The sequence below is a fragment of the Gopherus evgoodei genome, chromosome 16 (assembly GCF_007399415.2).
Source record: "Gopherus evgoodei ecotype Sinaloan lineage chromosome 16, rGopEvg1_v1.p, whole genome shotgun sequence".
In the NCBI taxonomy this organism is placed as follows: domain Eukaryota; kingdom Metazoa; phylum Chordata; order Testudines; family Testudinidae; genus Gopherus; species Gopherus evgoodei.
In genome coordinates this window covers 19,346,603-19,370,446 of record NC_044337.1, presented here as the reverse complement: position 1 = coordinate 19,370,446, position 23,844 = coordinate 19,346,603, and the positions used below count along the sequence as shown (strand labels likewise).

The following is a 23,844-nucleotide window of genomic DNA, read 5'->3' as shown; positions in this document are numbered from 1 at the left end:
CTGAAGGACTCTGATCCCCACTTTGTTGTAGAGTGAGGCTTCATGTGATATGTCATAGTCAAGATCATCCCCAGAGCAGATACTGATCCACTAGATAAGGATACGTATCGAACAAAATCACCGTGTTAGGTGAGAGGGTACATTTCAGTCTCATTTTGGAATTCTATTTGCAAGACCAACCCCTACAGTCAGTCAGAAAGGGACTCAAGCTGCTCCCTCCCATTGATTTCAACAGAAGTTAGGAGCCTAAATATATTTAAGGATCTGGGTCAAAGGCCCTTTTTGGCTCTTCTCTCAGCATTGCTAATACAGAGCCCTGGACAGTGTCCCATGTGTGTTTATATAGCAGTTAAGGGGACTCTCTTACTGTCTTTAATGCAGCACTACTGGGGCATCATTCTATTTTGAATTTATATAGAGGTTCTAAGTACTTATAAGTCTTTGTCTTTAAAATACCCTGTTTGAGTTTGAATGTAGCTTTATTGAACATTTTCATTGAAAGTGTTCATTTTTCCTATTTTCAAAAATGATTTTTTAAAAATGTTGAATTAAAATGCACCCCACAACCACACTGATCAAAAAAAATTATAAAAAACCCAAAGAAAAAACTTTTACTTATCGCAATTTTTACTTTTTTTTTCCTGACCACCTCTAGTCATGGCTTTTAAAAGCAGCCCAGTGCCCTTTTGCTAAGGAGGAGTTTATAATCCCAGTGACCCAGCCAGATTCCAATTCAGCTGCCATTCTATTTGAAGGAGTTATAAATGTGGTCTCTACTTGACTGAGGTATCCATCACATCCAAGCCTAGAACTGCTGGGTAGCACTGCTGTGTACTGCTAAGCACTAGCTACTTTTCACACTGGTGTGGATGAAACAATAAAACTGTATCTAGAGCTCTAAAGGCCATGTTATTTGATTACACTTTAAGTCATCCTGTTAGGAATACTCAAATCACTTCTCAGTTGGTAATTCCCTCCAAGTGAGGCAGGGATAAAAGCCTTATGGGAAGAGAAATTAGTGATCTTAGGTGACACATGCCTGAAATTAAGTTTTCTAGCTTCTTGAAGCCGACAAGCACTGGCTTCCTTTTAACTCCTTTTCTAAGCTATTATCTTTCAAGAAGTATAAAAAAAGGGAATGTTCTTAAAGGGGAGACTGCACAGATTAATTAGACCACCACACACTGCTGCCGTACTTTCTGCAGAAGAGTCCCAAAATGTTCAGAAACATGTTAGGAACACTCGCCCCTGCTTTCATCCCAACGTGCTAGTTTCTCTCTCTCCTCCTAGAACTGCATATTTGCAAATATTTAGGCTAGCTGCATCTCCTGATAGCAAGTAAGTTAAAATGCAAAAGTAGGAACCTGCAAGCAGACTTTCAAAGCCATGGGGAAATAAGTGATGTTCTGTTTTAATGTGAGTCTCTACCGTTCCTGTGCAATTTAGTGGTAACATTTGAACCTAAATCAGGATGTTAAGATAACATCCTCTTATTCTGACTTTAGAATATAGATTCAATTGCAATAGATTTCCTGTGAAGAAGGGGTTGGTGGCTCTGATCCCAGATTGACTGCAACTCCCTGGGGCTGGCCCCAATTGGTGTAGAACCACTATGCCCCAAGGGTAGCAGACAGGCACAAAGGTGTGTCCAGAGCATGCTGCACTCTGCCTATCCTCCTTAAGGGCTCTTCCCACATTAAAGCAGCTCTCAGCAGCAAAATCACTCTGAGAATCTGAAGGACTGTAACCAACTGGCTGCAACAGAGTGCGTGTCTTGGGGGTGTTCTAGCACTTTTATCTCACTCAGAAAGCAGCACCCTAATACTCTGCCCTGAATTAATATACACAATGGGCAAAATTTAAAGAGCTGATGCGATTTCTTATTGAATTGCAGGCTAACCTAGGAGATCAGACATCACTTGCAGCCTTGGTGAACCGAATCATCACCATGGCAGATGTGAACAGAGATGGGAAAGTATCTCTGGCAGAGGCCAAATCCATCTGGGCCCTACTTCATCTAAATGAATTCCTGCTCATGCTCTCCTTACATGAGAAAGAGCACACCTCCAAATTGTTGGGGCACTGCGGGGACCTGTACGTCACAGAGAAGATCCCTCACAACTCCCTCTATGGTACTAATGTCCCTCACTTCTTCCAGCCATTGCTGCCTTCAGCTATCCACCAGATTATTCACCAGTGGTTTGCCCCAGCCTGGCCCAGGAGAGCAAAAATCGCCATCGGCCTTTTGGAGTTTGTGGAGGAGATATTCCATGGGACGTACGGGAACTTCTACATCTGTGAAACTAGCTTTAAGAATGTGGGCTACAATGACAAGTATGACTTCAAAATGGTCAACCTGAGGAAGGTGGCAACAGAGATGACAATCAGAGGTTTCCTCAAGGGACGTCACTGTGAGCAGAATGTGGACTGCACCTATGGGAAGGACTGCATGGCAACTTGTGACAAACTCATGAAGCAGTGCAAGGGCGACATGGTCCAGCCCAACCTGGCGAAAGTCTGTGGGCTACTGCAGGATTACTTGCTGTACGGAGCGCCATCTGACTTGAAAGAAGAGCTGCAGAAGCAGCTACGAACTTGTATGACCCTTAGCGGCCTGGCTAGCCAGATGGAAGTGCACCACTCACTTGTGTTGAACAATCTCAAGACCTTGCTTTGGAAGAAGATTTCAAATACCAAATATTCCTAACAGGGCAGCCAGGATGGTAGGCTATAGAGTTGGTATCCAGTTAAGGATAGACGGTCATGCCTCTTCATTCCGTCAGAGGAACTGCATCAGAAGCAGGTAATTCACATGGCTGCAGTCTTTTCCTTTATGACACCGCCCCCCGCCCCCATAAAGCATCAATGACCCATTGCCACTCAGCAAAATCATCAATAGCGTGCTGTAAAGAACACGATGCAAAGTAGAAATACCAAGAGCCTGGCTGAATAGGTTTGGGGGAAGAAGACAGAGGAACCAGAGTTGAGCTGCACCTCTTTCCTGCTAATCAAGGAACAATCACAAGTGCAGACCAAGAATGAATCATCATGCTGTAAATGTCATATCTTATTTTGATGAACACCTCATGTAAATAAATAGCTTTTGTGAGAGTAGCATTTGTACATCAATGGCAAACAGCCTTTTAAATACCAGCATCCTGGTGATTCTTAAAAGGGTAAAGTATCCCCACCCTGGAGTCTGCACAATTTATTTTAATGTCTGAATTTGATACGTAAAATCAAGACAGTGCAGGGAGCCAAGAGACAAGCTCACCCCCACACACTTCGATTCTGGTTGTTACACACCTTCCTGAACTGCCTGACCACATAGCAGGTAGGTCCTGGAAAATTCTAGGTTTTGTGTAAATAGTTGCTACGCTTGCGGGAAGGAGCATTACCCGGTGGACTGCACCATTACCCATTTGCATTGTTTAATAATGTGTTAAAATGATTACAGTTAAAGGAAGACACTGATAGCTATAACATAAGGATAAAACAGAATATACAAATACAGAAAGTCCCCAGGCAGACAATAACTAAATTAACATAGTGGCACGTATGCTACATGGTATACTGTATTCCCCACATCAAGAGAACAACAGTGCTTAGACACCAGTTCAGGTCCAAATCCACCTCTTGGTTTAATTGGCACTTTTAAAATTGACAGGATTTGACTGGAAAGGTAAAAGACTAATCCCCCATTAATCCACTGCTCTTCCCCTGCCCACAAATAAAAGGAATTTCAGACAATTTTTCAGTAGGCAATAAAACCAAATCTCAATTCACTGTCTGACCTGCTATTGAAATACTGACCCTTTCTTTCCATTTGTATTTACTTATAATCCTTTAGCATTCAAGATGCTCTGAACACATGGACTGAGTGGGGTGTTTAGTTTACGTAAACTATTGTTGGTTCTCCATTCCCTGCACAATTTTATCCATTCTGATAGACGGTATGCTGGTGATCTGACAGTAGCTTCGTGAAGCGAAGCACATCTGAAGTACAATCGCTAGAAAAAAAATTCTGTCCCACAGGATATACAGCCTCTAAAAGCAATCTTTAATGTCAGAGCTGTAAAGTTATGAGCCCTTTGGAGTGGAGATATCAGTCCTTTCTATTAGTTCTAAAGATCATCACCACCACTCAACTGTTATTTATGGGGAAAATGTTTTAGTGGCAACAATGCTTTAAATCTAGCTTGCAGCCAGTCTAACTTGCTTTCCCAGAGCCAGGCCAGCTTTGCACCACAGTAATTCATGCACCAGAAGACTAAGCATCTTTTGTGGGGGGCACTTGGTTTGGGGTTTCAGATTCATTGTGTTATGTCCATAGAAGTTACTCTGACTTGTTAAATACTATAGAACGACAGTGGGTAGAAAAAAAAGGAAAAGAAAGGGGCCTAGAAATGCAAAGGTAAGGCCAACAATCCGAATGCAATGCATGCTGTTGCATTAAAAGGGCACTCGGTTGAATAGTTTTTTTAAGGATCCTGCCTAGTTAAATGCCAGATTTTCCATCTTTTGCCAGTTGAATCAGAAGTGAATTTAAACAATTTTTTGAATGCAATTTAAAAATAAACCAATTGGAATGGTTTAAATGGATATTACTCATGGTACTGTGAATACATCGATATAATTCACTTTAGATTAATTGGGTAGGCCCCTTTTTTCTTTAGGCTAACACTTAAATGAAGCCCCCACCCCAAGCCAGGAATAAAGTCAGTTTAAATTTTAGCCTCTATGGTTTCACTAGCCATTTGCTAATCTGAAAATGCCTGGGCAATACATGCATATAGCATTTAATGTAGTTTATCAGGAACACGCACAAGCAGTGTGAAGATCAGAATAGATATTTATTCTTTATTGCACATTGGCTCAACAGGTTACAGAGAACATTTAGAGTTGCAAAGAATATATTTACATCACCGCATATTATATTCACATTCACTGTCTGCAGTGCTTGCAGCATCTTTGAGCCAGTGCATGGCAGAGGCTGAAGATAAATCTAGTAAACTTCAAGTGCAGAGACCTCATATGGTTTCTTTTGCTGCTGCCAGGCTTGTTAGAAAACACAAACCTACAGGTGTCATCTGCAAACAAAGTGCCCCAGCATATTAGAATAAGAACTTCAAATAAATGTCGCCCTCAAAATATAGTGCTAGACATTGCAATACTTCTGTAGCCCAGGAAGGTACATCATGCTGCTCCTCACGCACATCTGGTTTGATACTTCTGATTGTGGCTCTGAGGAGAAAGATAGAAGCTGATCAGTCCCTGCATTTAAGACCTTACTGATCACTGTGGAACAGCATCTGAGTACCGTACACATTTAAAATGAACATACATCTCTGTTCTGATTGGCAACAAGATATCTTGTCCCTGTAGCTAATGAACCAAGGATGTTGAACAGAGTCAGTTATGACTCAAGGACTATTCAGAGAATTTCATTTCTCAAAGAAAAACAGCTCCATAAAATGAAACTCAGTTTTCCAGTACAGTCATTACAACGGATAAATGAAGAATTCGAAAGGCGTTTACATTTTAACCGCTCCGTGCCCAAGAACAGTGGTAGGTGGACATTACTGAGAAACAAAGTAATATGGACTCTCAGTGGGTAAAATTTATTCCAGTACTGAAGGCCTTGCAGGAGGCCCTATGCAAACTATGAATCCCTTTGACAATGCATGTAAGTCATGAAATGCACCAAGCTGAATTTCATTCCAGTAAAGAATACTCAGGGCCCATTTAACAAAGAGGATAGAAGGTTAAGAAGCCATTCACAACCTTGTGACTTGTCCACAGCAAGGGATTCCATTTTTGCATAAGGTTATTGGGCAACACTGAACCATCAGCTTCAGGATATGGGTCACTCAGGAAAAAGGTTAAAGACCTAATCATTTGAGCTTAGCAAGCCATAAGCTCTTTTTCCCAATCCTTTCTTGCTTGTGAGGGTCTTCTGAATCCCTCAGAGTCCTCTCCCAGTTCCCACATTCCCCCCTAATCACCAGTGTAAATCCAACTTGTAGCCACCTTCCTTTTAACGGAAGAGGAACGAAGCATCAATAGCAAATCTCAAGATGAGCAGATGCTACTGGTGAGCAATGCAAGGTTCTCTCTGCCTCTCACCTCAAAACAAAGTTGTGTGCTAACATCACAGCAGGTCCAAGCCCGTATCAATCAGAGCCAAAACTAAACTGCATGATTACATCAGCAAGTAGGCTTGAGACTGAGAATCTATGTTAGTGTAATTTCTATGTGGAGGTGCTGGAAGAGGGATGTACAGGAAGGATCAACAACAGAAGGACATCAGAGGCTACATTAAGCAGTCCTGCACCTGCTCCAACTCTTTCTTACTTTAAACTCACACCTTCCTATGGCTGCTCAGTATGAAGATGCAGCTATTTAGACACCCTTCTGAAGTCTAGCTTGGATTTTGGCTCTTGGTATTCAAACTGGGTCTCCAATAGCAACAGAGAGCATTACCGAGGATGCCGCTGAGCTACACCAAAGGAAGGATTTTTTCCCCAAAACTATTTGCATTCAAGGATTTATCATTCTCAGCTGCACTCCAACAGATTGGATCCAGCCTTAGTTATTTACTAAGGTTTTATTACTTTGCTATTATGCAAATTACTTGATCTCCTCTGGCAACTAATTTCACTAATATTATCGATTGTAGTAGTTTCTGAGCATATTGAGTAATAAGATTTGCTACAAGAACCCATCTCAGATAATAACACCATTGCCACAAGCTGCAGGTAAAAGCCTATGGCAGCAGATAAGCGAACCTGATGCAGAAACCAAATTATAGCAATATTTATGAAGAGATTATTGCCATGTATAGTAAGTATGAATTCTAAGACAACCCTAGAAGAAAAAGTAAAGGCAGCATAAGCTAAACTGGGTCTCAAGATAGGCTAAAATGTGCATTGTTGCATATTCTGAATTAAACATAAAACCTTTCTTAATACACGTGGCTTGACATTTTTACTAAGTTTCTCACTATATCAGTAATATTTCAACTCTTCCAAGTTTTTTTTTAAATCCTCCAAGTTTGTCTTATAGCTGTCCCATCATATTCCTGTTTTCACAAGTTAAAGATGTTGGTGGGGATACATGAATTAAAAAAACTTGAAATATGAAATCCTATTACAGTTCCACAAACTATTGCTTGTTCTGTATTAACACTTGTGTCGAGACTGGAACTTTCATTCTCTCAAACTCAGACCCTCAAAAGGCCTGACACCACACGACTATGGTGATTTTACAACTGCAACTCTCAGACTGCTGGAGTGCTTAAATCAAACGTGTTGAAGTCCTAACTTACTACCTCTATTTGCAGTGTCTCAAACGTTTTCAGTGATGCTAATTATATTGGCAGGAAATTACATATAAATACCTGACAAAGTAACGTTGAACTCAACTGAGATGTCCATGCTCATCTGTTTAATCCTTAGGAAGGCTGGTATTTTCCTCACTGCCAGCTAGAGAACAGATAGTGGAACACAGGCCTTTAGTTTCTCTTGAACTCATTTAGCGGTGTCCAGGTCTTGGAACAGTGACTTGCATTAGGTATCATATGCAATATCTAATCAGTGAGCTGCAACTAGAACAATAACCTAATCTCTTAATTTCTTTGTATTCCTTGGTTTAAGTCAGACCATTACTTAATTTTGTAGTTAGTCCAAAAAAGCCATTACCTTAAATTTTGCTCAACATCTGAGACTGTAATTATGCGGATCATTTCTTTCTTCCCACTCAAATTAAATATCTTGATTCTTAACTGGATACCATTTTACTACTGATCTCCTTCTGGCACAGCTTTCAATATGCTATGCTATAACTCCACCTCCTCAAGCTCTCCTCCCATCTGTCTAACCATTCATACTCCATGTGAGTCTCAAAAGCACTTTATTTTTCCCCCTCAATATTCACATCTTGAATATTTGTGATTTAAATGCAACATATAATGGTAAAGACTTATTTTAGAAATTATGCCTCAGCATGGAATGGTTCTAGATTCTGATGTATGAGTCAATGTGAACAATGGTTTTTCTTTCAAAACATGTCTGTCAGAGAAAAACAGAGTTCTCACTCTCTGGTTGGGTGCAACAAAGTCAGATAGTTATTATCTCCAGCAATTGCATGGTGGGAGACAGCTAAACAGGTCTCTCTCCAGGTAAACAATTACAACAAGCATTTATACCTTTCGTTACATACAATAAGCAACAGCTGCATTTTGTTTATACATAGGTCATCTTGATATCTTATTTTTCTTACTTCTATTTAGACTACAGTCTACATTCCATATCTAGCAACAACTTCTCACACAGTTTTCCCACTTGCCCCTCACAATCCTCATTTCTACAAGTCTTGCGTTATTACGGTAACAGCTGGCCTGACTCTTGCTCACAGAAGAGACTGTTTGCATTTAAATCGCCTTCAAATCCCTGTCAGTTCTTGCTCTACTTCCACATGTCTTACTTTAAAAAGGTTGGTATTTTCAATGGCTGAAAATCAGAACCATGGATGAGTCCCCCAGGAAGGTGTAGTCCATATCTGGATTGCTGTCTGCCTTTGGGAAGATAATTATTAACTAGCACTATTAACATGTTGGGAAATCCACTTCAACCTTATTAACATTCTTTTATGAAGCCACTGCTATCAGGCAGTGCCTTTTCTCAATTAAATGGCTCATTTTGCAGCCACCAGCTACTCGCTTGGTTAATGGCACCTTTGGCCCCTCTAATGCCCACTTAATGAGGACATTTTCCAGCATTCGGCACTGTCAAATTGTGTCAGGCTATTAGTCAAAGCCTTCAGGAGTTTTAGAATGCTCAGTCTGGCCATAGCCTATTCCTCTTCAGTCACTTTACAACACCAATATAGTGGAGAGCTATCTGCACTATACCCCTGAGATGGCACAGGTGTTGCATAATTATTACGTTTATATCTTTGCTCCTTAACAGTTCATAAGCTTGGAGGTCAAGCTTCTTCGCAGACGTATTAACATACAAACTCATTAGAAAAGTTACTTACAAGCCATGTGGCACCTTTGAAGAAAAAGTTCTTTTTTTTTTTAAAAAACACAATCAGATCAAAGCATTTCATCATTGGATGCTCTGTGAAGTTTATTCCTCTCTTATAAAAGGACTTCACTGAATTTCTACACAGAGTTTCGATTGGATATTGAAAGCGTATTCTTTTAGCTGATCTATTCCTTTAACATATCTGAATTAATGTCTTTTATTACAAACTTGTGACGTATGATGAATGCTTTTGCAGTGTTTGAAAGGATTTTGCAAACAGACGTGTAGAAACATACAATCAGCATTAAAGTTCTTCAGCAAATGTGTCTACTGGATTTAGCATAATTTTGTTGTTGAGACATTTGAGAGAAATGCTGTGCTTTAATAATAACTTTGTATTACAAGGTAATTGCTATATTAATGCATTAAGACCAATTTAATTTGAAACGGAGCAGTCCTTAAATGTGCCAATTACTTTAAAAGGTAAGTGATTTTCATTTGCTGAAATGGTTGTGTAAAAACCTTAATACCAACTTAATCTCTACAGAACAGTCTGATGCAAAGAAAACAGATGGCCCTTCTATCCTTCCTTCCCAAATTAATAAATTGTTTAGCCACTCATTAAAGATATAGACTCAAAGCGGCCAATGCTTCCTCTCTGCCCCCCTCTGGCATAAAGACAATACTGCAGTTGCATTTATGTGTCCACGGGGCAGTAACTGATTAGCAGGCAACAGTAAAAGGAAAATTTAAAAACACAGCCTTTCCAAGTGAAGTAGCAAACATCTACTTTAGCTATCTGAACTTAAGAGGCTAATATGTCTCCACAATGCTGACACACTAGTGATAGAGCTGCCCTGTGCCAGAGGGTTAAGCAGTGTTAACACACACACATCTGAGAGTCTGGTTTCAAAGGTTGTCGCTGTTATCAGTAAATATTATGATGAAAGTTATGTAGTTCTGCTTGTGTGCACATGAATTGTATAGTGCTTACAAATATTAAAATGTATGTATAAAACATAAAATGTGAGAGCTCTCACATTTTATCAGTTTCCTACATGAGCCAGGAAAAAAGTTCTAGCCCAAACCCACTGGACAATGATGTATGATGAGGATAGTTCTAAATTAAATAATGAATGCATTGTAGGACTGCCTTCCATGGTTATTGGGCTTTTCTTTAAGGCTTAAAAAACAAAGATGGACAAAAAGTAGGAAAAACTAATTGCTCTCAGAGTTTCTCAAAATTAACAATAGATGGTCTGGGAGCTTAGATCCAAAATGAACGTTGTAGAAATATAAGGTATAAATTGAAATGTACTCAAAGTTTTTAATTCCATGAAAACAGTTTACAGGTTGAATTTAAAAATCCCCTTCAGCCTAAGTAACCTAAACATAACTCTAAGCAAAGTGCTTCAGAGAACCAGAAAGTGAAACTACCAATCTAATTTCATTGTCCAATCTAAATAAGGGTCAGTAAAGGAGGGGAGGGGAAAAATCAGCAAAAATGATGGAAGGTAAATTACATTTTAAAGACCTTTCATTTTCAAGCATCTAACAGTTTATTAGTGACAAATAAGGACTTTTTTAATAAATATATTGTTTTTAAATAACCGGACCATGATGTCCCTTAAACATCAGTTTTTATGCTCCAACTCACTAGCACCAGCAGTTGTGGTAACTGATGTCATGCCTGGAATATTAGCTTCTGGTGCAAAGGATGCCATAGTACGTACCTTCAACAGCATTTACATTACACCATTTCAAAGGAAATTAGTGCTGTCCTCCTTCCTCAAGAGCAACTATGAACAGGAGAGAGAATATCAAACATTTGCAAAGCAAGGCACTGATTTTAAAATACTTCTCAGTTCTCCCTATTTTAAAATTATGCATTCAAATGTAAAACCCACTGCACTGTTCTTTTATTTCCATGCAGGCACTGCATGAACTCAGTAATGTTCCTACAATTCATACATCATTTGCTTACCCCCCTTGTTGGGCACTGTGTAACCGGTATACATTCAACCATGCTGCATGCCAACAAAATAGCCACAAATATTTCTACTTCAATTCATAAATAACCAGAATTTCTCTCTTCGCTCTTTCATTAAGAAGTGTGCCTAGTCTCACAAACCCAGAACTGAAGCTAATCGATTAACATTTTAAATAGAAGCATTACTTACGGCTTGCCTACATGGGAAATTAAGCAGCAAAACTATAGCTGTATAATCAGACTGCTATAGGTATACTGGGAGAACACTTCATGTGGCATTAGATAAACTGGAAAATCACTCATTCCAGATTCTTAGCATTTATATGATGCTTTTTGTCTTCAAATTGCTTTAAAAGTATAACCCTCAAAAAACCTCATGAGGGGTATTAAAATGTTATCTCCAATTTAGATATAGCAGAACTGACACCAAGTGGCAATTTCCCCAAGGCCTCAGAAGACAGTTTCAAAGGCAAGCATAGGAATGAGGAGTTCCTGAGAATAGAACAGTCACTTCTACTTGTCCTTGCATACAAGGATGTATGGCCTTTTCCTGATGCAGCTAAAATTAGTGTGCTTTTAACTGCCTTTCAAAGGATATTTGCACCATCTTTCACCGATCCTCTGGAGAAAGCTGGTATACTTGGAAACAATGTCAGGCTACTAATCATTCTGAGTGCTCACAGGTTCCAGAGCACTGAGTGCAGACATAGCCTCTTCCTCTCTGCCACCTAATGACACACACATGGCATGACAGCCACATGTGTAATGCCTCTAGGGGCATAGGACTATCAACACACAGGATGCTGAAGAGTAGTGATTCTTCCACAATAAAATCAAAGCAGCAACAAAAAAGAAATCCAAAGTAGGACCTCAACCATGAGACTGAAATCAACACACATAATCGCATCTCTATCCACTTACTTTAGAAAACATGGGCCTTCAGAAAACTCAAACAGCTGCTGAATTTCATAAGCAGCTCCTCTGAGACAGCTCTCATCTCTCTGCAATCTAAAGCAATGCAAATACCTGCCATTTTGCAGCTTATATCTGTATTTAATTGTAGAGCTGTACATCAAGGACTTAGCTAGTTACTTCCAAATTCTGGTCTAGACAACACAGACTAGCAGGCTAGTGTAGACAAGGCTGTGTGTTTAACACGGTATCGGAGGGGTAGTAGCCATGTTAGTCTGTATCCACAAAAACTATGAGGATTTTTCAAATGCATCTGAAGTAGTCAGTTTTTTACCCATGAAAGCTAATGCCCAAATACATCTGTTAATCCTTAAGATGCCAGTGGACTCCTCGTTGTTTTTAACATGTCAGCTTAACATGTGTTAAAGGCAAACCGCCTTGTCTACACTCCAGACTGTCAACATCGTTAGGAAACACACGCTAATTCCTAGTCTAGACAAGGGCTTAGCTGATGGTCTCTGATATACGGAAGTACTATTTAGAATGTACACAGTCTCCATGCTCACCTCATGTCTAGGATGCAGACTTCTGGGACCACATTATCTTTTGATTCTTCTTCCCCAAAAGACAAAATGCACTGAACAGCAATTATAATCATTCTAAAACTTGGCATGGAAAGGAATTATAATTCAGGAGAGATGGAAAGGATTGGGATGTTTGGATCTAGGATATTTCAGAGAAGCAGAGTTTGGATTCAGGCTTACCTCTGCAAACAATGTTCTTGAACAAATGGAGGGCGGGGAATAATATGCTAGATGGACATTTATTTCCATGAAAGGATCCCAGTCTGCAGAGTAAAATATCAGAGCAGCTCCACCTATAATTTTAAAGAGGGCCAAATACCGAGTATGTTACAGTTCACGGAAACACCAGGTCACAATAGCACATAAACAAGGTTAGAGCTCTCCACTCTTGCTGATCAAAACAGCGAATTTTCACAGAAGACCTTGTTCATCCTCTTTACGCTACTTTAGAACCAACACCATCAGGGGATACCAAATGATTGAAGGGGACTGGTACTGGTGGAATACAATACTCATCAATTCTAGGCTGCTGATTAAAATTCAGCTCCAGCTGGTAGTACTGCAACTAAAAATGGTTAGCCACTAAACAGCTATCTTCTGGTAATGCACAATAGGTTAGCTGGCGTCAGTCCAACATAGGACAAGTGTCAACATTGCAAAAGGCATCACCACAATTTGCCCCAACGGAATGGGTAGAGACACCAATTACCTACTTGCCCAGAGGTGAACACATTGGAGCAGGGCAGGACAGAGAAACTGGCCCTCCTCCTGAACATATGATACCTGCACTTGACAGAAAACTTCTATCTTCACAACTCAGAATCCAGCACCTTTCACTGACTACTACATTTATATTAAAAAATGTCAGGCTGCTAATCATTCTGAGTGCTCATGATTTCAGAACACTGAGCACAGACACAGCCTCTTCCTCTCTGCCACCTGATGACACAAACACGGCACAGCAACCATATCTGCAACGCCTTTAGGGGCATGTAGTGAACCTGCAAGAAATGATGCTCACCTCAGCTCTAGGAGAAAACTCCTGTGTCTGCAGTATTCACATCTGCCCCCCTGTAAAAAAAAGCAAGAGGAAAAACAGAATAGAGCATTTATTATACTCATTTAGACATGCGCTTCACAGGCCCACTATTTGGGTATCGGTGTGTGGCTGAGAGCAGTTTGGAAGACTAAGCACTACAGCCAAACTGAATATAACCATTTTTTTTTAACCTTATGAGGATAACACATGTACATCATCTTTGCAATTAATTTTACTTTCCACCAGCCCCACAGCAAGACCAGAGTGGTTTTTTACAAGAGATGTCCCTAGACTAACCTGACCACAGAATCGGATTAGCAGGAGATCTTTTTCATCAGTTCTAAAAAAAATGGACAGCAGCAGCAAGGAAGAACTAAAAAGCCAATTCCATATGAAAAATATGGAGAAATTAATCAAGTCGTTAGAGCTGTGGACTAGGAATCAGGACTTCTGGGATCTATTCTCAGTAGTGCCACCAATTTGTTAAATGACCATAGGTAAATCATATTCTCTCCATTACTCAGTTTCCCAATTGTGAAATGGGTATAGGAATATTTACTGAGTGGATCCATAATTTCAAAGGATAAACACAGACAATGTCCCACAAACTTTCTAGTAGGGTTTTTCCACTGTAGTACAAGGTATTCTTTGATCAATGAAGTTCAAAACAGGAGAAGTCAGAGACTTCAAGGGCACATTTATCCAGTTTCTCATGTGCCGCCAACAAAGCAAGTCTATTTTATAAACAATGTCAGGCTATTAACCATTCTGAGTGCTCATGGGTTTCAGAACAGAGTGTAGACATAGCCCCTTGCTCTCTTCCACCCAATGAACAAAGATGACACAGTAGCCACTTTGCACAACTAGGGGAAGGAACCCATCTAATGTCAAAAGATGCATACACAAATGGCAAATCACAATGATTTAATTATATTGGTGACTATTCTGATGCACAAACTGAGTCAATAAAACAAAAATATGTCATATCAATACAGTCATATACCTCTTTACACTCCCATTTGTTCATGCACTGTTGTGTGCGTATGTAATGCCTCATACTGCTCTCTCTCTTAAGGGAATTTCCCCCAAAGCTAGTTACAGTGTGAGATTTTAAGATTCATACATTTTTAAGGCCAGAAGGGACCATTAGATTGCCTAATCTAACTTCCTGCATAACAGTGCCAAAGAACATACAATAATTTCTACATCAAATCCATATGTGCTTAGAGTGGAATAACATCACTGATTCTCAAGTAGATGCACTACTCTTTATATCCTAATTGCTAAGTGAGGGTGCTCAATGTCTTTCATTGTACAAGTCATGTTTTAATAGAGATTGTCTCATGGACAGGCCCCTTCTCATTTGTAATCATTCAGCATACCCCTGGGACCTACAGGAAAAGTAACATTAAGAAAACATTTCATGTATTTTCCATGTAATTTAGCAGCTTCATAATGAGAAGCAGCTAACACAAGCTCTCTGCTAGCCAGTACAATGTGTTTCATAGATCACCATACTTAGATAACTTTGTACTAGGTCTAAATTCACTCACACGGTGTCTCATTTTCAGGATCAAACCTCCTTGCATGCCACAATCTCTTTATACACTTTTGCTAAACAAGAAAAAGGAAATCAGAAAGAGGACACAGAGTATAAAACAGCTGCCTCACACACAAGCTCCTAAATTTTATTTTTTCCTCACCCAAGAATTCCCTCTCCTGAAAGCTCACCTCCCACCTCAATTTACCTTAGTCCCCAAAAATCTTCTCCCCACTTTAATTTCTAAAATATTCACTTTCACCCCTTGTCCCAACCTTCCTTTAAAAACCTTGGGAATAAAAGCACAGCAGTAGGATTGGCAGCTCCCTTGTGTCTGGATGCACGACTACTACACAAGAGAGGGTGTAACTAAATAAATATTTCCAAGGAAAAGTGCTTTAGAGAGAGTTTTGAAAACAACAATTTCCCCTCTAACAATTCAAGATGCATGGCCAGATTACTTTAAAAATTTTATCTGCAGGATAAGCAGGGCCTGATTTTGAGAAAACCTGGGCACTGCCAACCAGGGGTGGCTCTAGGGATTCTGCCACCCCAAGCAAGGCAGCCTGCCTGCCGCCTTTACGGCGACTAGCAGAGCACCCCCCATGGCTTGCTACCCCAAACACGCGCTTGGCATACTGGGGCCTGGAGCCACCCGTGCTGCCAACTCCACAGTTGGGCAGTGGTCAGCATCTCTCAAAATCAAGGCCATAAGTGGCGCCCTACCAAATTAACAGTTCATTTTGGTCAAAAGATTTTAAAAGTCATAAAAGTCATAGTTTCAGCTATTTAAATCTGAAATGTCAGAGTGTTACAATTGCAGGGATCCGGACCCAAAAAGTAGTTGTGTGTGGAAGGGAGTGTTGCAAGGTTATTGTGAGGGTATGTGTGTGTGGCACTACTGCTGGCAGCCACGCTGACTTCAGAGCTGGGCATGCGGAGAGCAGCAGCTGCAGGCCAGGAGCCCAGCTCTGAATGCGCCACGCCATGATATCACCACCCTTATTTCTGCACTACTGCCTGCAGAGCTGGCCCTGAGCCAGCAGCCATCACTGTCCAGCCACCCTGCTCTGATGGCAGCACAGATATAAGGGTGGCAAATAACCCTGTGACCACCCCCAGCGCCCTTTTGGGTCAGGACCCCAATTTGAGAAACACTGGTCTCCCCCGTGAAATCTGTATAGTACAGGGCAAACACACACACAGGGAGACCAGATTTCATGGCCTCGATGCATTTTCCATGGCTGTGAATTTGGCAGGGCCCCAGCTTATCTACAAGGCTTCAACCCCCCCCCGTTTAAAACGGCCGAACTGAAGAGGAAGGACCCAGCAGGATCCGCGCGCCCCGAAAGCGGGTTACTCACGGCGGCCCCGTTCCCACTGGCGCTCCGCCACCCCGCTTTACACGGCTCCCCGCGACAGCCCCCCCCCCGCGCTGTGCGAAAGGGGGGAGCAGCGCCGGGCGGGAGCTGGGGACCAGGGTCAGAGGGGCACCCCCCTCCCCCCACGGGGGCGGGTTGGAACCCCGGGGGACCCCCCCAAGATACACGGGGGGAGGCGCCCCAGGAGCAACCTGGGGGCGCGAATACGGGCCCGGGGGGGGGGCGGGGACAGCTGGGCCCAGCCCTGCGGGTGACCGTTGAGCGGAGCACGGCACGAGGGCTCGGCCCCCCCCCCGGGGTGCGGGGCTCCCCCACAGTCCGGCGAGGGCAGGGCCCTGCCGCCCCACACTTACAGCCTCTCCGCAGCCAGCCGAGACAAAGAGCCCGTGAGGGCCGCGCCTCATGCTTATATAGAGCTGCCCGACGGGAGCCCTAGAAGGACAAAACACCTTGTCCTCCGCGGCCCGCAGCTGCCTCGTGGTCGCAGACACTCCCCCTTCTGGACAGGAGCGTGAAGTGCAGCGAGTCGGCTTCAGGGCCCCAGGGATGGGGAGGAGGGGTCAGCCTGGGGAGGAAGCAGAGAAGGGAGGAGAATCAGCATGGGGAGGGGAGGCCAATATGGCCAACCTCTAGCTTTCAAAAAGCACGAGCCTAGCTCTGGTCAACAGCTACATTTAAAATAGCTTGAGTGTTTTTTATTGCTCCTCCTGGCGTCTGAGCCTATACAGCTCACATTTCCCAGCTTCCTTCCCCAGCTGTGCAAGCTAGACACACAGGTTCCCTAAATAAAATAAAATAAAATAAAATAAAATAAAACAAAACAAAAAACTACAACAGTCTCAATGAATCCAATGACTCCAGGAGACGGAGCTTTAAGAGAAACACCAAATATCTCAAGAGCTGGCAACACTGGAAAGGGGTCTGTAAAGGCAGGGGACAAAAGGAAGGGAAATGAGGAGATCAGCCTTGGGGAGGAACAAAAGTGGAGTAAGGCTGGATTAGAGACCCATTCCTGTCCAGGAAGTGATTTTACCCCTGGAATATCTCAGTGTGCATGCATATGAGGAGAGAGCTGCAATGAGCTGATGGACTGAAAGCAAGTGGGAAGCTAGTCTGGTGAGCTTGAGTAAGACCTGTGCACCGTTTCTGTATTCAAGGTGTGCACATACATAGGACCATATAGGTAACAACGATTACTAAACACACTTTCTTCTTGAAATGAATGGGGAGGCTGGTTTAAAAAGCAATGGCACACAGAGACCACTGATCAAATTATCAGAGGGGTAGCTGTGTTAGTCTGGATCTTTTAGCCTGCTTTTACTGATCAAATTATGTTTGTTCAAGTCAAACACAGATCTTGCCATGGTGTTAAAAGAAACTGATTGCTTCAAATGCTAAGATGAGAACCCAGTCTTTTCATAATATGGGCTGCATTTCATCAAAGCACCTATTCATGTGAGTTGTTCAATGGGAAATCAATGTGAAGCTAAAAAGTTAAGCACTAGTGTAAGAGCTTTGTGAACTGGGGCCTTATTCAATTTCGGCACCCATATTTTCCTTCCACATAAAGCAAGAGTTAAAAAATAAAAAACAAAACATAAAAGCTTTTAATGGAATGGTGTAATCTTTAAAAATATCACACTGTTGTCTAGATAATGCTTTAGTTATTGTTGTTACAAGCAGCACTTACAATCACTGTGATGGGAAGAGACTGGAGAAAAAAATATTTCCGCTGTTAATTTAGCTTGAATATGACTATATAAAGTGCTGCCAAATACAGCATCATTTCCCCTTTGCAGCCAGTTCCCTCTAGTGTTTGTGTGGATCTTTCAGCAACAGAAAAACAACACACTCAAAAAGGAGATGAAAGTGAGATGACTGGATGGCAGTTAGTGTAACACCTATTTTTAAAAAAGGGACCAGAGGCAATTCTGCCAAGTACAAACTGGTAAGCATAACTTCTGTACCAGGCAAATGGATTGAAACTATAGTAAAGAACAAAATGATCAGACACATAGATCAACATGATATGGAGGGGAAAAGTCAACAGTTTTTGTAAAGTTGAAAGCAGCCCGCACGAATCTATTAGAATTCTTCGAGGGAGTCAACACGCACATGAACATGGGTGATCCAGCTGACATAGTATTTTTGGACTTTCAGAAAATCTTTGACAACTAAGCAGTCAAGGTATAAGAGGGAAGGTCCTTTCATGGATCAGTGACTGGCTAAACGTTAGGAAACAAAGGTAGGAACATGTGGTCAGTTTTCACAATGGAAGGAGGTAAATAGCGGGGTCCTCCCCAGGATCTCCACTGGGGTCTGTGATATTCAACATATTCATAAATGATCTGGAAAAGTAGGTGAACAGGTGACAAAATTACAGCCAATACAAAATTACTCAAGAAAAGTTAAGTCCAAACCTGACTGCAAAGAGGAAATTGATTTCACTAAACTGGGTCACTGGGCAACAGAACGGCAAATGAAAATTCAATGTTGATAAGTGCAAAGTAATACAAAATGAAAAAAATAACCCCAACTATACAAAATGATAGGGTTTAAATTAGCTGTTACCACTCAAGAAAGAGATCTCAGAGTCATCATGGACAATTCCCTGAAAATATCTACTTAATGTGCAGCAGCAGTCAAAAAAGCTAACAACATTATGTACCATTAGGAAAAGGATAGATAATATAGAATAGAAAATATCATAATGCCACTATATAAATCCATGGTATGCCCATATTTTGAATATGGATAGGACTGGGGGCGGGGAGGGGATAATGACAGAGGTCTATAAAATCATAAATGGTGTGGAAAAAGTGAACAAGGACGTATTTATCCTTTCCCATAACACAAGAACGTGTGTGTGTGTCACCCAATGAAATTAATAGGTAGCAGCTTCAAAACTAACATAAAGAAGTATTTCTTCACACAACACACAGTTGACCTGTGGAACTCAATGTCAGAGGATTTTGTGAAGGCCAAAAATGTAAGTGGGTTCAAAAAAGAATTACATAAATTCGTGGAGGATAGATTCATCAATGGCACTTAGCCAAAATGGTCAAGGGTGTAACCCCATGCTCCGTGTGTTCCTAAACCTCCAACTGCCAGAAGCTGGGACTGGATAATGGGATGGATCACTCAATAACTGCCCAGTTCTGTTCATTCCCTTTGAAGCATCTGGCACTGGCCACAGTCAGAAACAGAATAATAGGCGAGATGGACCATTGGTCTGACTCAGTATGTCCGTTCTTATGATTTTCAAGCTACAAAAATGGGCCTGGGTCACTCAGGGGCTAGTGTAGAACCTGAAACTACTTAACTCGTTTTTTAAACTCACCCGATTTCAAGCTGATAGGGACACTTTAAAGAGTAGAGATTTTATAGCCATATTTTAGGATCATATGATACAATTCATACTCAGCCTATGACCTAACACCTGACTCAGACTGGGCACTGATTAGGCTGTAAGACACCTTTTCTCTCCCTCAATCAATGACATCCAGTCAGTTTATATTTTTGTAAGGGATTTCTCATCCTTCATTTAATAAAACACACTTGCACGTGCAAAAGAAGGAATATTTTATTTTTTTCATAGGGAGAAGAGAAGTGGGAGGAGAGGGGATGGGAACTTTAACAGTTAAATTCAGATCACAGTAAGTTTAAGGGGGGTTGGGGGAGGGACATCACAGACAGATGCTTTACATGTTCCTCCTTGAAGAAGAGGCAAATACAAGCAAACCAGACTGGATATACCCGTCTTATTTAGCCTTGCATAGTTCTAGCTGCTCTGGATGAAGTTCCTTTTGTGGGGGAAGTGGCTCCCACAGGTGAGTGATATTCATTGACAAATCCACACACTTTTTTTTTTTTTTGCTTGGCAAGTTAAGAATCACAGATGAGCACAGATGTGTGACAGCAGAGCAGGGGCTGCCATCCCCATGGGATCTCCTCCTCCGGACTAGGCCAGGGACCTCTCTCCAATTCTCATTGAAGTTCATGTTAATATTTCCACTGCCTTCAATGGGAGCTGGATCAGACCTGTACAGAGCTAAGATGGGAGCCTGCATTCCCATCCCCTCCTCCCTCCCTCCCTCCCAAGCCCTATGCAAGTCAAAGAAGCCTGGTAGGTACCCTGCTGAGTACTGACCACCATCGTGGTATGGATGAGCTAGCAGATCCTGCACTGGGGCTAGTAAAAGCACGACGCTGACCTAACTGCTGTCAGCTTTGTTTTGCAGTCCATACAAAACCTCCATCTGCTTCCTTTTGTTCTTTGCCCGGGTAATGGTCATCTTAAAGAGCCTGCAGTAGAGCTCCACCGCCAGGGGGCTGTCGTCGTTCCCAGGGATGGGGTACGTGATGATGGAGGGGTTGCAATTAGTGTCCACCACTCCCACAGTGGGGATGTTCATCTTGGCGGCATCCCGAATGGCCACGTGTGGCTCGAAGACGTTGTTCAGGGTGCTGATGAAGATGAGGAGGTCAGGCAGGCGAATCCCGGTCCCGTACTGGATGTGAGCATTGGTCAGCAGGCCCCCCTGCCAGTAGCGGGTGTGGGCGTACTCCCCGCAGTCCCTGGCCGTGACCTCCACCAGGTGGCCGAACTGACGGTTGCGGCTGATGAAGAGGATGATCCCTTTGCGGTAAGCGACATGGGCTGTGAAGTTCAGAGCCAGCTGGAGGTGTTTCATTGTCTGATCCAAGTCTATAATATCCTGATCAAGGCGGCAGCCAAAGATATACGGCTCCATAAACCTGGGGAAGGAGAATGAGACATAAAGAACTCAGAACATTTTTATTTTTTGACTGACATTTCCAAATGCTTCCTGCCCCTATAGAAACTCTTCTACATTGGGGCATCAGACAGCCTCTAACCAATGGGAGTCAAGGAGATAATTTGCCAGGGGGCAGGTTGTTCCATAATTGCCTTCTTGCACCTTCGTCTGAAGGATTTGCTGCTGCTGCTGTCAGAGACAGGCCACTGGGCTAGACGGACGTGGGTCTGATCCTGTCTGGCAATTCCTGTGTTCCATTTAAGAGAAAGAGCAGTTAAGGCCCTGATCAGCCAATCAGATCCCTGCACCACGCCCTGATAGACGGGCTCGTCCAGGTGGATCTGGTTTTATTTTGGTTCTAAACCAACTGACTGGCCACTCAGCTCATTACACTGAAATCCCAGAATATTGGCAATATGAATAAATCTTTGAATGCCAAAAACCTTTTGCTTCCAGTGCTGCATGCCTGCGTAACAGCAAATAAAATAACCTTCTCTGTGCTATGACAGTCAAAAACAGACTTATTGTCAAAGTCATTAGTAAGGAGCCACCTGAAAGCACTTTACAGGGCAAATAATCCGACCCTTCTTTTAACTAAAGACTGGATCCAAAGTTGATGGAAATACACCCATTGACTCAATGAGTATTGGCTCAACCCCAAGGCTCCACATCAAAGATGTGTAACTTACCCGTGACGGCAACCCTTTTTATGCCCCAAGTGCACTCTGGCATCAAACAGCTCTTTCAGGGAGAAGAGCTCCTTCACGTTGAAGAAGTCCGGGTGCCTGAGGGGCTCGGTTATAAGCTTGTCATTAATAACTGAAAGGAGGACAAAAAAGAGGTTTGAGCTCTGCCCCTAGTTTGTGCAGCACAAAGGTTCAGTGGTGGTGTGAAAAGGAGAGGGTCGTTTAGTCCTGGATTGCCAATAACAGCACAATGTTTGGGTGTGTATATGGTGGTTAATGCATTTACACAATCCCTTCCATCCAAGTATTTTAGAGCTTCACATTTCAAGACTCATATTATTTCTTTCTTCTTACATACAGGGAACCAGACATACAGAGAAGTGAAGTGACTTCCCCAAGGTCACACTGGAAGTCTGTGGCAGAGCCAGGAATAGCATCCAGGAGTCTGACTCTGAATCCCAAACTTTAGGCACAAAACCTTCCTTCCTCTCCTAGGTGTATGATCAGATAGGTTAGAGGGGAATCAAATGTACTGAAAATCACATGCATAAACAATCAGAAAACTAAAGTAGCCAACAGGGCTCAGAAGAGACACTCATTAACTTAGCGATACATTATCTTCCAGCTTAAAGCAAACCTGGTGGCTGTCAGAGAGGGATGGTTGGCTTAACTCAACTTGCTTTGGACAGTAGAAGCCAAATAGCCCGGTTGCTTTCACTCTCCTAAAGTAGGTGGGGTAAGGACTCTCACCAGTGGGGTCCACCTGCTGATTCGCTTCCGGGGCAAGAAGAGTTCCATAAAGCCGACTGCTGAGCTGTGAAGTACTGGGAGCAGCTTTCCCCAGGGACCCCAGGCAGCGAAACCTTGGTACCACTGACAATGGAGAGAAGGAAGAAATTAAACAAAAGCCTTAAACAGATGGGTAGTAAAATAAAGACACCAATCAGAATACGTTGCAGCACCCATCTGCAGAAGAACCCAAAGCACTCCATAAACACGAAGGCTTTCCGTGGCACACGGTGGAGAAGTAGCTTGCTCAGGACCCTCTCAGGGTTAGAGCCTAGTTTCTTAAGAAAGATCTAAGAACTTTCTCTCTTCCAACTGGGCTTTGAGAAATATGAAGCGTGCACACCAGATGGCAGGCTCTGCATAGGGGATCCTGGGACCTCATAACAAGTCAAGCTGCCCCCCTTCCTCTAGCAAAGCCTGGAGCAGACATCCTGGCAGGCAGAGGGTAGACAGCACGGGGCACAGGCTTAGGATCTCTGCTAGGGAGAAGAAGGGGACTGCTGGAGAAGTTGGTTGCTTGATTTCAGTAACAACCAGAGGGGCTGTTTCCCGGGGAGCTAGACTCCAGCAGCATAACCCCGCAAGAGGCGAGTCTCCAGATCGTCGGGGGATTTCTTAAAGCCCCAGCTCCTGGAATCAGGAGAAGTTCAGCTCACATTTAAAGGCAAGTGTCTAGCTTCTGTCACCCACGTGCACCCTCAAGGCTCAGACACCAGAGAGCAAAGGACCAGGCTCCATTTTTTCAAAATGCGCTTTAAAAAAAAAGAGACCTCCGGATATTTAAGCCACTGGGGATCTTTACGTGCTTGAGGTTGGCACGACTGCCCCAACCTGAGACACACCAGGCAAAAGCCTGGCATAGCCACGGCCCAGGGCAGCAGAGAGGCACTTGCACAGGGATCCGCCCGCCTGTCCCCTCAAACTCCGCTCCCCGCGGCTCCAGCCCCCCTGCAGCCCGAGTCTTTGCCCGCACAGGAAGCCCCGTCTCCCCGCCTCACCCGCCTGCAGCAGCCTGGCAGCGGCCATCTCCGGAGCGGAGCTGCAGCAGCAGCAGCAGCGGGCCCGGCCACGGAAGAGCAGCTTAGGCTGCTGCACCGGCTCTTTCCGCTTCCTCC

At 42.8% G+C, this 23,844-nt stretch overlaps 2 protein-coding genes and 4 non-coding genes across 25 annotated transcripts in view; 1 reads left to right on the top strand and 5 right to left on the bottom strand.

Annotated features, from left to right (window-relative positions):
- DIPK1B (divergent protein kinase domain 1B) overlaps window positions 1-3,736 on the top strand; it is a 39,259-nt gene extending 35,523 nt beyond the window's left edge. The window contains exon 5 of the mRNA XM_030535693.1: window positions 1,895-3,736. Within this exon, the coding sequence (XP_030391553.1) occupies window positions 1,895-2,707 (813 nt within the window). The 3' untranslated portion in view covers window positions 2,708-3,736. The remainder of the gene's footprint in view (window positions 1-1,894) is intronic.
- Window positions 3,737-4,834: 1,098 nt separating this feature from the next.
- MRPS2 (mitochondrial ribosomal protein S2) lies at window positions 4,835-23,816 on the bottom strand. Of its 20 annotated transcripts, XR_003996791.1 has the most exons (9): window positions 16,830-16,918; window positions 15,108-15,168; window positions 13,537-13,586; window positions 12,696-12,808; window positions 11,941-12,027; window positions 10,763-10,828; window positions 8,485-8,575; window positions 7,400-7,484; window positions 4,835-5,244 (listed from the first exon to the last, which is right to left on the bottom strand). XR_003996791.1 is itself a non-coding variant. In XM_030535694.1 (4 exons), the coding sequence occupies exons 1-4, from the start codon at window positions 23,753-23,755 to the stop codon at window positions 20,691-20,693; spliced, it is 825 nt and encodes a 274-aa protein (XP_030391554.1). In that variant the 5' UTR covers window positions 23,756-23,816; the 3' UTR covers window positions 20,038-20,690. The 20 variants fall into 20 exon arrangements, 1 of the variants encoding a protein (XP_030391554.1); XR_003996784.1 differs by lacking the exons at window positions 8,485-8,575; window positions 11,941-12,027 and adding an exon at window positions 12,498-12,596; XR_003996783.1 differs by lacking the exons at window positions 8,485-8,575; window positions 11,941-12,027 and adding an exon at window positions 12,498-12,568.
- Window positions 9,635-9,746, bottom strand: LOC115636275. Its single transcript, XR_003996872.1, has one exon. It is a non-coding gene; the product is annotated as a small nucleolar RNA SNORA17 (small nucleolar RNA).
- LOC115636272 lies at window positions 11,668-11,801 on the bottom strand. Its single transcript, XR_003996870.1, has one exon. It is a non-coding gene; the product is annotated as a small nucleolar RNA SNORA17 (small nucleolar RNA).
- LOC115636273 lies at window positions 13,376-13,508 on the bottom strand. Its single transcript, XR_003996871.1, has one exon. It is a non-coding gene; the product is annotated as a small nucleolar RNA SNORA17 (small nucleolar RNA).
- On the bottom strand, window positions 14,301-14,432 carry LOC115636271. The gene has a single exon (XR_003996869.1). It is a non-coding gene; the product is annotated as a small nucleolar RNA SNORA43 (small nucleolar RNA).
- Window positions 23,817-23,844: the final 28 nt, after the last annotated feature.

Bases quoted from the DNA above. Each gene is read 5' to 3' on its own strand.
- MRPS2 (XM_030535694.1), bottom strand. From the start codon at position 23,755: ATGGCCGCTGCCAGGCTGCTGCAGGCGG. The intron at 22,814-23,727 runs GTGAGGCGGGGA...CTCCATTGTCAG, and splicing joins TGCCAGGCTGCTGCAGGCGG to TGGTACCAAGGTTTCGCTGC. The intron at 22,074-22,690 runs GTGAGAGTCCTT...TCCTCCTTTCAG, and splicing joins TCAGCAGGTGGACCCCACTG to TTATTAATGACAAGCTTATA.